Source organism: Epinephelus moara, chromosome 5 (genome assembly GCF_006386435.1).
Source record: "Epinephelus moara isolate mb chromosome 5, YSFRI_EMoa_1.0, whole genome shotgun sequence".
In the NCBI taxonomy this organism is placed as follows: domain Eukaryota; kingdom Metazoa; phylum Chordata; class Actinopteri; order Perciformes; family Serranidae; genus Epinephelus; species Epinephelus moara.
Window position 1 is genome coordinate 34,498,374 of NC_065510.1, and position 13,128 is coordinate 34,511,501.

Genomic DNA, 13,128 nt, shown 5'->3' on the forward strand with positions numbered 1-13,128 from the left:
TCAACAAAACATCTTTTTGCAAAACCCTTACACAACTTGTGCAGTATAATTTAAATCTCATTTATCCAGTCATATCCTCAGTACTTCCCAAACAGACAGCCCTTTCTGACAAAAACTGAACTAAAAGTGAACTTATTAATGCTCTCTTCAAAGCCAGACTCCATTGAGAAAAACACTAATTGTACCTCACTGAACACAGGAGCTGCTGGTCTGCTGCTGCCTCCACCATTTAACTTGTTTAGGTTATTGTGTGACTTTGGTGAATCCAAACTAATGCGTTCAAACACCAAAGTCACACAACAACACTAATAAACAAACTGATAGAGGCAGTGGTAGACCAGCAGCTTCTATGTTCAACGAGGTAAAATCACTGTATTTCTCAGTGGAGTCTGGCTTTGAGGAGAGCATAGACAAGTTCTGCTTTTAGTTCAGGGCTGTCTGTTTGGAACGCACTGAGCATACACATGATAAATGAGACTTAGATTATACTGCACCAGTTGTGTGACAGTTTGTAAACAGATGTCTTGATATCGTATTGCTATTGTTAAACCCGGATCCCTATGACTTCAGTTCATCAAGAATTTTCTCCATCTTTGGACTCTTCGTTTGCCTTAAGCATACAAGAAAAACAAAGTTCTCTTCAGCAATTCAACTTAACACGGTGTGAGTAATTGACATGCAAATGGTGATTTGGGGGGTTAAGTATTCCTTTGAATGATCAAATATCAAAATAAGCCTCAAAAATCCAGTATCGGTTGGGCTATTCAGTGAGCAACATACTGCTGAACATTAACAAAGCAAATCTAGCTTTCTTGAAAAAACATTATTAACATTAACATTATTAAACTATTTAGAATATTCCCAAAAACAAGCCACCTGGCCACATTTACACATCCTTATTACTTAACATTACTTTAAAGATTCACAAATCAATCAGCTGCTGGTCCTTCAGGTTGAAAGGAGCCAGTTGAGGTGGTTGTGGCATCTTATCAGGATGTCTCCTGGGCACCTCTTAATAGCGTTTTTTTGGGTACATCCAACTAGTAGGCGGCCCCAGGGCAGACCCAGAACATGCTGTAGGGATTATATATCTCATCTGGCTTTGGAACGCCTCGGATTCCCCCAGGAGAAGATAAAAAGCGTTGCTGGGAAGAGGGATGTCTGGAGTACCTTGCTCAGGCTGCTGCCCCCATGACCCGGCCCCGAATAAGAGGATGATGGATGGATAGACAAAATCAATTTAGTATGGCTACATTAGTATTCAACTCTATTTTCTCTTCTTTCTACTTTCTACATTCATGAGTCTGTGAGGGTGAGTGTGGCGTAAATGCTGTCATTTGAACATGTTACCAGGAGTCTGCATGGCAGCCCAGATGCCTGAAAAGATCGGGAGTATGAGCTGTATGCACTGAAAAATGTGTAAACAGGTTTGTAAATGCAGACAGACAGTGTAGTATAAAAAGAACAACCATGCAATTTTTGGTCTATTTCCACCCCTTCACTGACTAATGCTGTCGTTAAAAACATGGGTACAACTAAACAGGACCACTATTACCTTAATTATAAACATAAAAAAGAAAACTGGCAGCCATTTCACCAGCCTTGGCAACCAAAGCTGAAAGCAAGTCGTCAGCCTGGTGACTAGCTCTGTACTCACTGGCTTAACAGGCCTGACTTCAGCAGGATACAGATTGTGTGACTTTGATTATCTGATGTATGTACTTCATAACCAGATGATGTGTGTTCCAGCATTATGCTGACACGCATATCTTGTCATCTACCATATGCAAGTTTCAGCCTCTTGTGTGGTCACAGCCGCTGATGACACAGCATCCTTCAAACCACCGCCATCTTAACATGGTTAGGTCCAAAACTGACAGAATTCTTTGGAGCCCAAAATATGGCCTGGGGAAACTCCGCTTTTTATATGGAGTCACTGGAGACTGTAGAGGTTCATTTAACACTACAGAATTTACCCAGACAACTTTTTTTGGTCCAAGACCACATGTTTATGTCAAATCATGCTATGTCTGCCAGGTCCACCAAGGGCTTTCTATAACAGTGAGGTTGGTATAACCTGGGAACAGACTACTTTTGGCATGTCCTCATAGCCTGCAAGGCAAGAAAATGTATTCAAATTCTGTCTGAATCCTTGGCGACATGGCAAGAAAGATAACACTTTAAAACTACATTAAAGCTACGAGGGGAGTTTATTGGCCGAGTCCTGCACATATGGTTAATCAGCACCCTGACAAAGCAATGAAATACAGATGTAAGTGCAGATACTTTACACTAAATCCCTGTTAAAACATGCTGTTTCCAGATTATTTCTCCAGTAAATGTCACCAGAGCTCTAACATTACATCAGTTTAGATGTCCTCAAATATCTTGTCCTAATAGGTGAAGAGTTCATTTCCCCCAAGTGAAAACCCTCCCAGAGATTACAACATAATGCTCTCTGTTGATTTATTTTGACTGAAAAAAAAAAAAAAAAACATCTTTAGACTTTTAATGCAACAAGTGAAAGCATGTGAGAGCCTAATGTGGGCTTTTACATGCACAATAATTCCAGGAAGACTGAACTATTTTGTTTTTTGGTGGGGGGTTCACCAGAACAACAACTGTCCATTTAATAAATTCTTCATCCTGTTTGTCTAATTTTCTAGTATAAAAAAGGGAACACTATATCTACACCGTAAACACTCTTTCTGCTTTTCTAAACACACATTTACAGATGTCAATTTATGCAAAAATCTTCTAGCAGCTCCAGAGATAGTTAACCGAGCTGTTTGTTTGCGTCTGTTTAAACAGCATGACAGTGCTGAGCGGTGGGGCTGAGATCAATACGTGTGGCCCAGGGGCCCTGGGCACTGCCATAATGAGGAGGGGTCAAGGGTCAAGGTATGTTAGAGTGCAAGGCTGCTGGTGTTGACAACCCATGTGAGAGGGAAAGTGAGGAATTACTGCAGTTATATAATGAAACTTCAAAGACTTAAAACATAAAAAAGGCGTGGTGTCAAATTTATACTGATGCAGACATGAAGTCACAACTTTAGCATCTGTAAACTATTCTGCCTCACAGGATGGAAAAACAGAGCAGTAAAGCGTCCGTTACATTTCTATTCTGGCTGAGTGACCCACCCTGACCTACTTGCTCCTGCACATCCTCCTGACCACTCCTGCTCTTTCCAGCCATCCCAGTGCTCTCACAGAGAGCTGGTGGGCTTCACTGGCCAAGGGTGATCGGTGATGTCATGACAGTGTGTGAGCTCAGTACTGCTGGCCTGTGTGTGTCTATCTAGGGAGAAGGAGGGGTCCATCTGAAGCAGGAATGTAGGGGTACATCACTATGAGGTCATGGGAATTATGGGATGTTTGCACAGAGGGAGATGTGAATGAGAGATTTAAAGCCAAAAGACCCAGGCAGAATCCTTGTACAGCTGCTGGGGCCAACTATGAAGAGCAAAAATGGTTTAAATACACCCTCAGCCAAACACCGGCAGCCACACTTGGGCTGCTAAGCCTGAGGGTGGGCAGCTGGGTGGGTTGGTTGGTTGGTTGGTGAGGGTGTGGTCACCAACAGTGTGGTCATGCTCCAGCCAGGATGAGGAAAATGAACTCACAGTGAACTGAATGTGATCTGGGCTGCTGGTGTCAGACAATACAACCTATTGTACTGCTGCGGCTGTAGAGCCTCATCATCAGCATAATGCCCTTTAGACCTCCCCTTCCCTAAACCCTCCACCCTCGGGCCCAAGCAAAGCCTTGCCCATCTGAACTGCTCCTATCAGAGCAGCAATGGTCCAAGCAGACCGCTGCCATGGATGCACTTCTGATCTTACACGCTTAGCGGAAGCAGTAAAATCCTTCTAAATCAGTATTTTGGGTCAAATTATAGATTGCTTTAGTAGGTAGCCGTGTAATAAGCGGGATAATGTGCAGCAAGCAAGCCATTACTGCAACATAAACCCAGACACAGTTATGCAGGACCCCAATTTGCTCGCTGTAAACTATCCCTTACTTAAAAATGGTGCGCACAACTGTATTTTACATGAGAGAATGAAAGTATCGGGGAAAGATGTTTCAACTAGGGATACTGGTTTTAGTTCATTTTACTTTGCATATCTTAAACACCCAATTGCCACTAACTAACTGGTTGATTTTTAAGAAAAACAAATCAATAAATAACGCAAAATGACATGAAATACAAGAGGGCTTTCCTTTTAGTCCAGCACTTTATTGACCCAATGAGCTTCACTACGGCACCTCAAAGCGCTATCCATTTGAAGGTGGTGAAATTTTAATTTTTTGTGATATCTTCTATTGGCTTTGCTGACAGACAGCTGGCTAGCCATGTTAACATGCGTAAACATAGTGCCCACTGCCCACACTTTGGTCTCTAATGATTAACTAATGTTGTCCAGGTTGGAGCTAACTAGCCGCCCTGCTCAATCATGATTACTGCTGGTAAAGTCATCTCAGTGGTGGTTTGTATGCCTTAACTTGATGTTATGTTGATTTTTACAGCCTCCTCCTTTACATATTTTTTTTTATAGTTGGAGTGACAAATAAACTTGAAACAAACACATCCATTACATCAACACAAAGTTGTCCATTAACATCTGAGCCCTGCACAGGAAACTGGCCACCAACTGACCGTCTGACTGATTTGCTGGCTGGGACACAGATGAGCTTCTGTAATGTGAACAACATATGGCGACAACTGAATACAGCCCATCAGAGGACAGTAGCTTAGCTGTGTCCAACACTTAGATACAACAAGATTGTTCCTGCAGCACTGGCTATGTAGGGAGCCTTTTTGGTTATAGTCATATAAGAATTCAAAAATCCAGATGTATTTGGAAGGGTATTGATTAATAATCCATGACACACAGTGTTGGTAACTGTTTTATAAATGTTATAACTTCCTTGAGGGTCAGACAACATAAAGCACACAATTGGTAGAACCAATATGAGGCTACGATCATGTGTTACGAGCCTAAATATAGCATTATCCATGTGAGAGATTGTGTCATATGATAGGGAGTCCTGTTAGACTGCATTGTTTGTATTAAACCGAGACGCCTGACATAAGAATGAATGAGAATATCAGCTCTCTCTCTCTCTCTCTTGAAGTCTCCAGTTGCTCAGCTGTTTCTTGGTGCATTATTGTGGAGTCTATCTGCCTACATGGCCACAGGGCAGCGCTGAGAAAAGCCTACTTTGTGCACATAACTGTCTCCTTACGTCATGGTGAGGCTTATGGGAAGTACTCCTATGCATTCCCTGGAGTGTCTGACCCTGTGTGTGTGTGTCAGCTGTTATATCTGTGTTTGGGAGAGTGTGCATTTGTGAACATGGACATTTGTCCTCATGTACATTCTGCGAAACCAGTGGAGTGTGTCTCAGTTGTCGGGGCTTTTGCTGTGAACATACACCGTGCAAAACATGTCAAACAAGCAGAAACCACCACAGATCCCTTGGTGTACTGTACAGAGCAGCGATACATCCCCCCTCCATTCCATTCTTGTCTCCCCTCTAACCTTTATCAGGAAGTGTGACGCAGTTGGGTTCAGACTTCTATTGGGGCTGTTTAATATCCTCTTCCTGTGGGGGGCAAACAATTGGCACACCATGGGAAGGGTGTTCAGTTCCAGTACCTGCTTTATATCTACAATAATGAAAACCTAGAGGGGAACTGTGCTGATTTTATAAGCAAAAGCACAACTGGTCAAAAATATAACCGATCAATGGTTAACCTTTGACATCCCTAATCTAGATCTCTAAAACATTCCCAACATACACAGCTACAAAGACACTCACCCCTGACTCCACCTGCTGGGTCTGGGTCTCAAGGCAAGACTTAACACCTTAAGGGGCCACGTCCAGCAAAGCCTTTTTTTCTGAGGCTCAGCTGAAAAAAACGCTGCGTCTCCAAAGCGCTCTCAAATGCTCCCAGCTGGGCGTTTCCTGAGGAGCGCCAGTCGTTTCAGCTGGGGAAAAACGCTTTGGTGGACATGGGGCCTACGGTTCCAGGGCTTGGACAAAACATCCCATAAGTGTCACAGTGTCTTCTTTACTCGGAATATAGCTAAATTAAACTCAGATACCCAAAAACAGTGAGTGAGTGATGACTAATTCTTTGCTCTTGTTTCTAGACTAGCATAAAAGGTTTTGTGGACTAAGGGGGAGTAATGGTGTCCAGTGTTGTCAACACAGTAGCCACTGACACCCATAGCACCCTCTCCTGTTTCCCGCTGTACGTCAAAGATCAAAGGGAGACTTTAAGCTCTGTCCATCTCCAGCTTATCTTCTCTGCTCTCCTTCTTTCATCGACCACCTTTTGTCGGTCAGTCTCATGAAAGAAATCAGCTTGCTTCATAGTGTGAGCAGATTAACATTATCAAGCTGTTGCATGCGAGTATGAATGTGTATTATGTGTTGTGTCCACCTGATTCAATCCATGACACATCTCCCAAACTGGTCACTGGAGAAGGCCGACTAATGCGGCATGGCCAAATCTAGCCATATTTAGCAGATTCTAAAACCCTGATTGTTTCCAATGTGAGGATTTCTGACACAGAGTGAGTGAAAAGGCACTTCTACATCTGTTTAGTAACTAAGCTGTCTAGACGGGGGACATTAAGGCACCAAAGCTAGAATTAAACCTGGTTGAAGTGGCAAACTTACCCAGCACAAAGCTTTTAAAAGCAGTCAGATAACATGCTGCACATAGGCAGCATAATTATACACAGACCGTGGCTCATTTTACTACTGACACATGCTGGAGTTCATGACTTCCTGAAGCTAATTGGAAAGGGGAAAACCTGATAAAGGAACAGTAAGTGGAGACATCATCCATGTGTACGGAGACATGACAAAGGCAAATGTTATAAGGCTGCAACTAAAGATATTTATTTTCTGCTGGTCAACTAATTAATAATTAAAAAGATGAATTTCATATTGGACTAAAGCTGTGAACAGGCCTGAGGAAAAACTCTTACACCACGCACAATGACTGATCTCCACCAACAATGAAAAGAAGCACACACTAAGTGAATATAGGACTGAGCAACAGGTAGACTACCAGTTATGTCACAGGGCAACCTCCTCTAACTCCTGTGAGAACATCAATTCACACATGTGCCTGTACCACAACATAAAATACTATAATATATTAAAATCATAATAAATTAATAAATGGCACACCTTGCTCGTTTATACTGAAATGGAGCAAAATGCCAAATATGGGTGATGGAAGAGAAGTGGGCAAACAAGGACTGTTAGTATTTAGTCAGCATTTTATGACGTCGGGGACTCTCTCTCACACCCACATGTGCAAATACACAATAAGAGGAACGCTGATTTTAAATGTGAACTTCTAAGCCCTTTTAACCCACATGATCTTAGTCAGCTTGATTCCCACTGCTGTCCCACTTCTGCATTTTTTCGTGTACCTGACTCTCACTTGGCTACCTCTGATTATAGTGCATATCAATGCTGACTTGTCTCATGTTTCACTGCCTGCAGTGCATCCTCAACTGACTGACATCAGAGTTCCTAAAATGCAAACAAGAATGTGTGATTGCAGAACAAACAGGCAGTGCACATACACCTGCTTATACAGGTGCTAGCACCTGCAATGCAGCGCTGCCGCCTGTATTTCTAAACTACCCATTTGTGCAGGTCAACTGATACACGACACTTGCTCAGACTTAAAGGTCACGGTGAATCTCTACTGGAACAATGCTCAATTAGGCTGAGTGGTATGAATTATGAATTGATGTGAACTGTATGAATTATGCTTTCTGTCTTAGGAATTTAAAATAAAATGTACATGTTTGACTCGACAGTGTCCTTCTAAGCTCAGTGAGTCTTAAAGCAAAGCAAAGATCAAGTTAACCTATTGCCTACATGCTAGATCAGGAAACTGTGGGTACTTTACCTCAGCACACAACTATTCCCAAGCAAAATGCAAAGTAAGCAGCCTCTCTGCTTGCTAATGCTTTCATAAAAGAGTGATGCCTAATGGGAGTTGGAAATGGTGCATGCAGTGTGGTTTGTTTTACAACAAACACCACTATTTTGCCTGTGTGCACCTCTTTGCTCTCTGTACCTCCACACACACAATACTCTGAAGGCACAAAGCTCGGGTCAGAGTTACATACAGTAGAACAACACCAAAATGACTGAACACTGCTGGAGCTCTCTGCACAAGCCCTCTCAAAACCAAAAGGTGTCCCATCATGCATTATTAACAAGACACTAACTATCCATTTCCAATTCAACTGAGTGGTTGGTGGTTCCTCACAGCGGGGTCCCAGGGCCACCAAAAAGGTCCTAGGAGCAAATCAGGAGTGTTACACCCACCCACTTGAGATGCATTAACAGGCTGCACTGTTAATGCATCTTATGATGGTGCTATTTGAATCTTCCCACTGAGGTTAATCGGACAGCGTAATGTAATTTTGGACAAGTATATTGATTAAATTACATTTCAGTACACACAGTTCTCTAACGTTAATGGATTTGTTTTTTATCCATTTTGTTAAACCAGGGGTCCCTAACTTAGGGTGAGGACCCCAGATAAATGTGAGGGTTCACAGGATTATTAAGGGAGGGAAAAACTATTAGTAACACATAACTGCTTATTATTTTGCTTATGAAATACTGAACCATTTTACCTTTTCAGGCATTTATAATCTTTCAGATATGCAAATTGGTTGAACTTCTCACAACTAAAGTCATGTGATAAGGAGTCACAAATAGATACTGCATCCTTTTATGGGGACACAAGCCCAAAAAAGGTTGGGAACCACTGGTTTTAAGTATTCACTTGGGGTGGGTTTGACATAAAGAGGAAGATTTAGAGGACCACCCAAAATCTTGCTCATGAAAAGAAGGTTGGAGGTCAATAAAGACAAGTTAAAATACACCATGCATGCAGCTTGCAGGACATGCAACTTCAACTTACTTGCACAGAGTCGTTCGCCATCGTTGTCCCTGTTGCTCTGTTGTCAGCCACTTTGCAGTTTCACAGACAACCTGTGCACATGTGGGACCTGTATCTCACGTCAGTGTACTGTCTCCTTTCAAAGACACTGAAATTAAATGACGATTGTAAAAGGGCCGTATCTCAAACTTGATACAAGCAGTCTGTATTGACACAAAGGCAAACAGTCAAGAGGTAATCCGCATTGTTGGCTTGCCTGGCCGCGCCTGAATTGATCCTCCCTGTGATGTGTTTTACCAATGTTAGCTCTCACTTCACAAAAATAAAAATGCGTTCACTGTGTGCACGTTTAACAAAAGACATTAGCATCCTAACTAAACTATTAAGCCCAACAGTCATTGTTCATCTCGCCATTCAACAGCTAGCAAGACCCTCTGTAAAATCCACCGGCAGCGCTCCTCCGTCATGTCCTGCTGAACCCGAGCGGAGATAAAGTCACATCCACAGGCGACATGAAATGAAATAAAGCTCCTTCTTCCCCCTCTTCTTCTTTTCCCGGTAACATCCGTGAACCGTGAACACGCCTCAGTCTCTTGTCTTTATCACATGCCACACACAAAAAGCCGCCTGTCAGTCCTTCACGAGCCCCTCACACAGTCAAAACGAGGGACAATAGAAAGCTGTTGTGTCCGTTTAATATCCAGCTAGCTTAACTCAACAACGCACACATACAAAAGAAAGAAAACGGTCTTCGTTAGGGTGCACGGGATGGGTGAAGACAACAGCTCATCACAGTCAAACAGCGGGTAACTGACGGGAGAACTGCTCATACCACTTGTACGCTAGACCCTGCCGCGCGCTCCCGACGCTCGAGCAATGCCGCCCGGGTGTTCATTGGTCCAGGGCTGGGCGGCGGGGGCGCGCCCGGATGTGTCATGTGACCTGCGCTGGCTATCGTTGTCAACTGTAAGTTGTAATGAACCAACTGTTGAACGTGGGAAGGCAGACACTTAATGAGAGCCACACAGAGGAAGAAGAAGTTTTCAGATCTTTTCTAATGGTGTAAAAGTAGTGACATTAAATTGTAAAAACACTCATGTTAAAGTGAAAATCCTGCACTCAAAATCCTCCCCAAAGCCACAGATACATTTCTGACCGGCACAAAATGGATGACCCTCCCTTCAAAGCACACAGTTGAGTACACAATGAACACCAATTTTACATTTGCATTTCAAAAATAAATTAACAGACAATAAAATAAATTGACACGTGACAGTGCAAATAAAAATGTAACTAATTAAATTAAATACACTACAAGAATGGGTGGATGGGGTTTGAGAGATAGGGTAGTCTAATCCACAGTTGCATGGTCTCTTATAACACTAGTGTGGTGAAAATAGACAGAACATGCAGACAATCATTCAATCATGTGGGATGGGAGATTTTCCATATAATTAATAAAAGGTTGCCATGTTTTATAAATATATTCTTTAGTGATTAAGTTATTTTCTCTAGAGGTTTGCAACTGTTCACCTCTGAGAGCCACAATCCAACAGGTAATGGGAGATCTGAGTTCCACCTCATTGCAATACCTTTTTCTACAATAACCAATAGGATTTCTGTGAGCTTAAAGGAACGGCTATGTCTGATATTAGAATTTAAGAGGTTGCCCAAAAGGCATACCTCCGGATCCATCGGGAAAGTGACTAATTTTTGGCCAAATTTTAAATGAGACGTAAAATAGTTTGTTTTTTTGGGGTCTTTGTTTTTTTTGTTTTTTTTTTAGCCAAGGGAAGCATCTGTCATGATGTGTCCAACGGCCGTTGAAAATTTGAAAATCAAATGATAATTCTGATGTTAAGAGGGTACCGTAAAACTTCTATTAATAGCCCCGGCTATTATTTGCTTATATCACTGAAATCAACAGGCTTATATTTGGACAGGCCTTTAAATCCTGTCACACAAAACTGTTGCTCAGCAGAGATCAGGAAATACAATCAAACTGATTATTTAAATCATTATGAATATTATTTGTTTAAAAATTAGTCTTCAGACATATATTAAGTATGAGTCATTCCTTTGATCTAGCTCCAACAGACAGCGCATCAGGGAGAGAGTGAGTTATAGCACCTGGCATACCGACACAACACCGCTTTATCCCGTGAAACAATACTCACAACTTGGATTAATTTTTATGAAAAACCCTTGTGACCCTTACGGACTAAAGGAGAATGAATAACCTACAGGAGGAACGGACACATAATTTGAGGTAGCCACCAACCTTTTTTGTACATTTGAAGAACTGCTATAAAAAAAAAATGAACTGCTTGGCAGCCAGACCAGACCTCTAATTCAGACAGACAGGCCTTTATTTGTTGAAACTGGGCCAGTAAAAGGGACTAGGCGTTTCATTGGGACTAGGCTCTAAATTGAAGTCTCATGGTATATACATTTACTCTGGTGAGGACACAGTGTTGTGTTTGTTTGCACTGGGCTATTAAAGACTGTAAATTGATCAGTGTGCTCTAGTCCTTTCTTCTCCTTTGATAATGTACATCATGTTCATTATCTTAGTTAGCATGCTCAGGCTGAGGCTGATGGGAATGTCATTCATTTTGTATTTGGTCATAAGCCAAAGTATTAGACAAGGTGAAATTTTGATCTGATGTTGGTGCAACTGAAAAAGTTAAAAGTTATTATTTGACACATTTCTTATTATGTTTCCTATTTTAAATTGAGCCAAATGCTTAGACAGTCTGGTCCTGTAGTGGTATAGTGGTACTTAGAGGCAAGGCAAGGCAAGGCAATTTTATTTATATAGCACCATTCATACACAAGGCAATTCAATGTGCTTTACAAGAGTAATACGTTAAGATAAAACATTAAAGGAAAAACAAAAGCTAAAAGCAAGAAAAACAGTGCAGAAAATGCATTTAAAAAGCAAACATAAAGCAAAAGCAACAGCAGACAAATATAAAAACAATAGCTACAGATTATCCTAACAATAAGTTACATATCTAATTCACTGGTAAGCTGCAGTAAATAGTAATGTTTTAAGCCCTGATTTAAATGAGTTGACAGTTTCAGCCGACCTCAGATATTCTGTAAGTTTGTTCCACAGGCGGGGAGCATAGAAACTAAAGGCTGCTTCACCTTGTTTGGTTTTGATCCTGGGAACACTGAGTAAACCTGTTCCAGATGATCTGAGGGGTCTGGATGCTTCATAACGTACAAGTATATCAGAGATGTATTTAGGCCCGAGACCATTTAGTGCTTTATACACAAGTAACAAGAGTTTAAAGTCTATCCTTTGACACACAGGAAGCCAGTGCAGTGACTTAAGCACTGGTGTAATGTGCTCCACTCTCTTGGTGTTGGTGAGGACTCTGGCAGCAGCGTTCTGGATGAGCTGCTGTTGTCTGATTGATTTTTTACTCAGGCCTGTAAAGACACTGTTACAATAGTCCAGCCTGCTGAAAATGAAAGCATGAACAAGTTTTTCTGTATCTTGTTTAGACAGAAATTCGTTTATTCTTGCTATGTTTTTAAGGTGGTAGTAGGCTGATTTAGTAATTGTCTTAATGTGACTATTGAAATTTAGGTCTGAGTCCAGAACTACACCAAGATTTCTGGCTTGATTTGTAGGTTTTAGTGTCATGGCGTCAAGGTGAGCACTGACTATTGATCTTTGTTCTTTGGGGCCAAAAACAACTATCTCAGTTTTTTCTGTGTTTAGTTGTAGAAAATTCTGGCACATCCACGTATTGATTTCGTCAATGCACTTATTTAGTAGATATAGGGGACAGGTTATCCTGGAGTACAAGAACAAAGAACAGAGTAAACAACTGAAATTGACAATATTTTTGTCAATATAATGCTCTAATGCTGAAGTCGATCTCTTTGAACAGAAACAGAAACAGTAATAATGTGTTATAAAGCCTGTGTGTGCTGGTGTGTAAGAGAGAGAAATACAGAGGCACAGGGAGAGATAAGCTCATATCAGGGTAAGGTGATGTGATGTTGGCATGAGTGGGTGTCTTTTGTAGATTTGATAAAGAAGTTGAACTGGACACGTTTGCAAATCTGATTTGCATGATGGAAATTATCTGGCAGAGAGATAGGAGGGACGCAGGAACAGAGAGGAACCCCAGTGCTCCAGTGTTTATGTATATCCC

The 13,128-nt window shown here is 41.6% G+C and overlaps 2 protein-coding genes across 2 annotated transcripts in view; one reads left to right on the plus strand and one right to left on the minus strand.

Moving 5' to 3' along the window:
• Positions 1 to 9,811, minus strand: part of pkn1a (protein kinase N1a) — a 67,709-nt gene extending 57,898 nt beyond the window's left edge. Inside the window, exon 1 of the mRNA XM_050043649.1 lies at positions 8,975 to 9,811. Coding sequence (XP_049899606.1) covers positions 8,975 to 8,995 — 21 coding nt within the window. The 5' untranslated portion in view covers positions 8,996 to 9,811. The remainder of the gene's footprint in view (positions 1 to 8,974) is intronic.
• The window catches only part of LOC126389773 (myosin-10), a 667,776-nt gene that overhangs the window by 266,565 nt on the left and 388,083 nt on the right, over positions 1 to 13,128 (plus strand). The window lies entirely within an intron of this gene.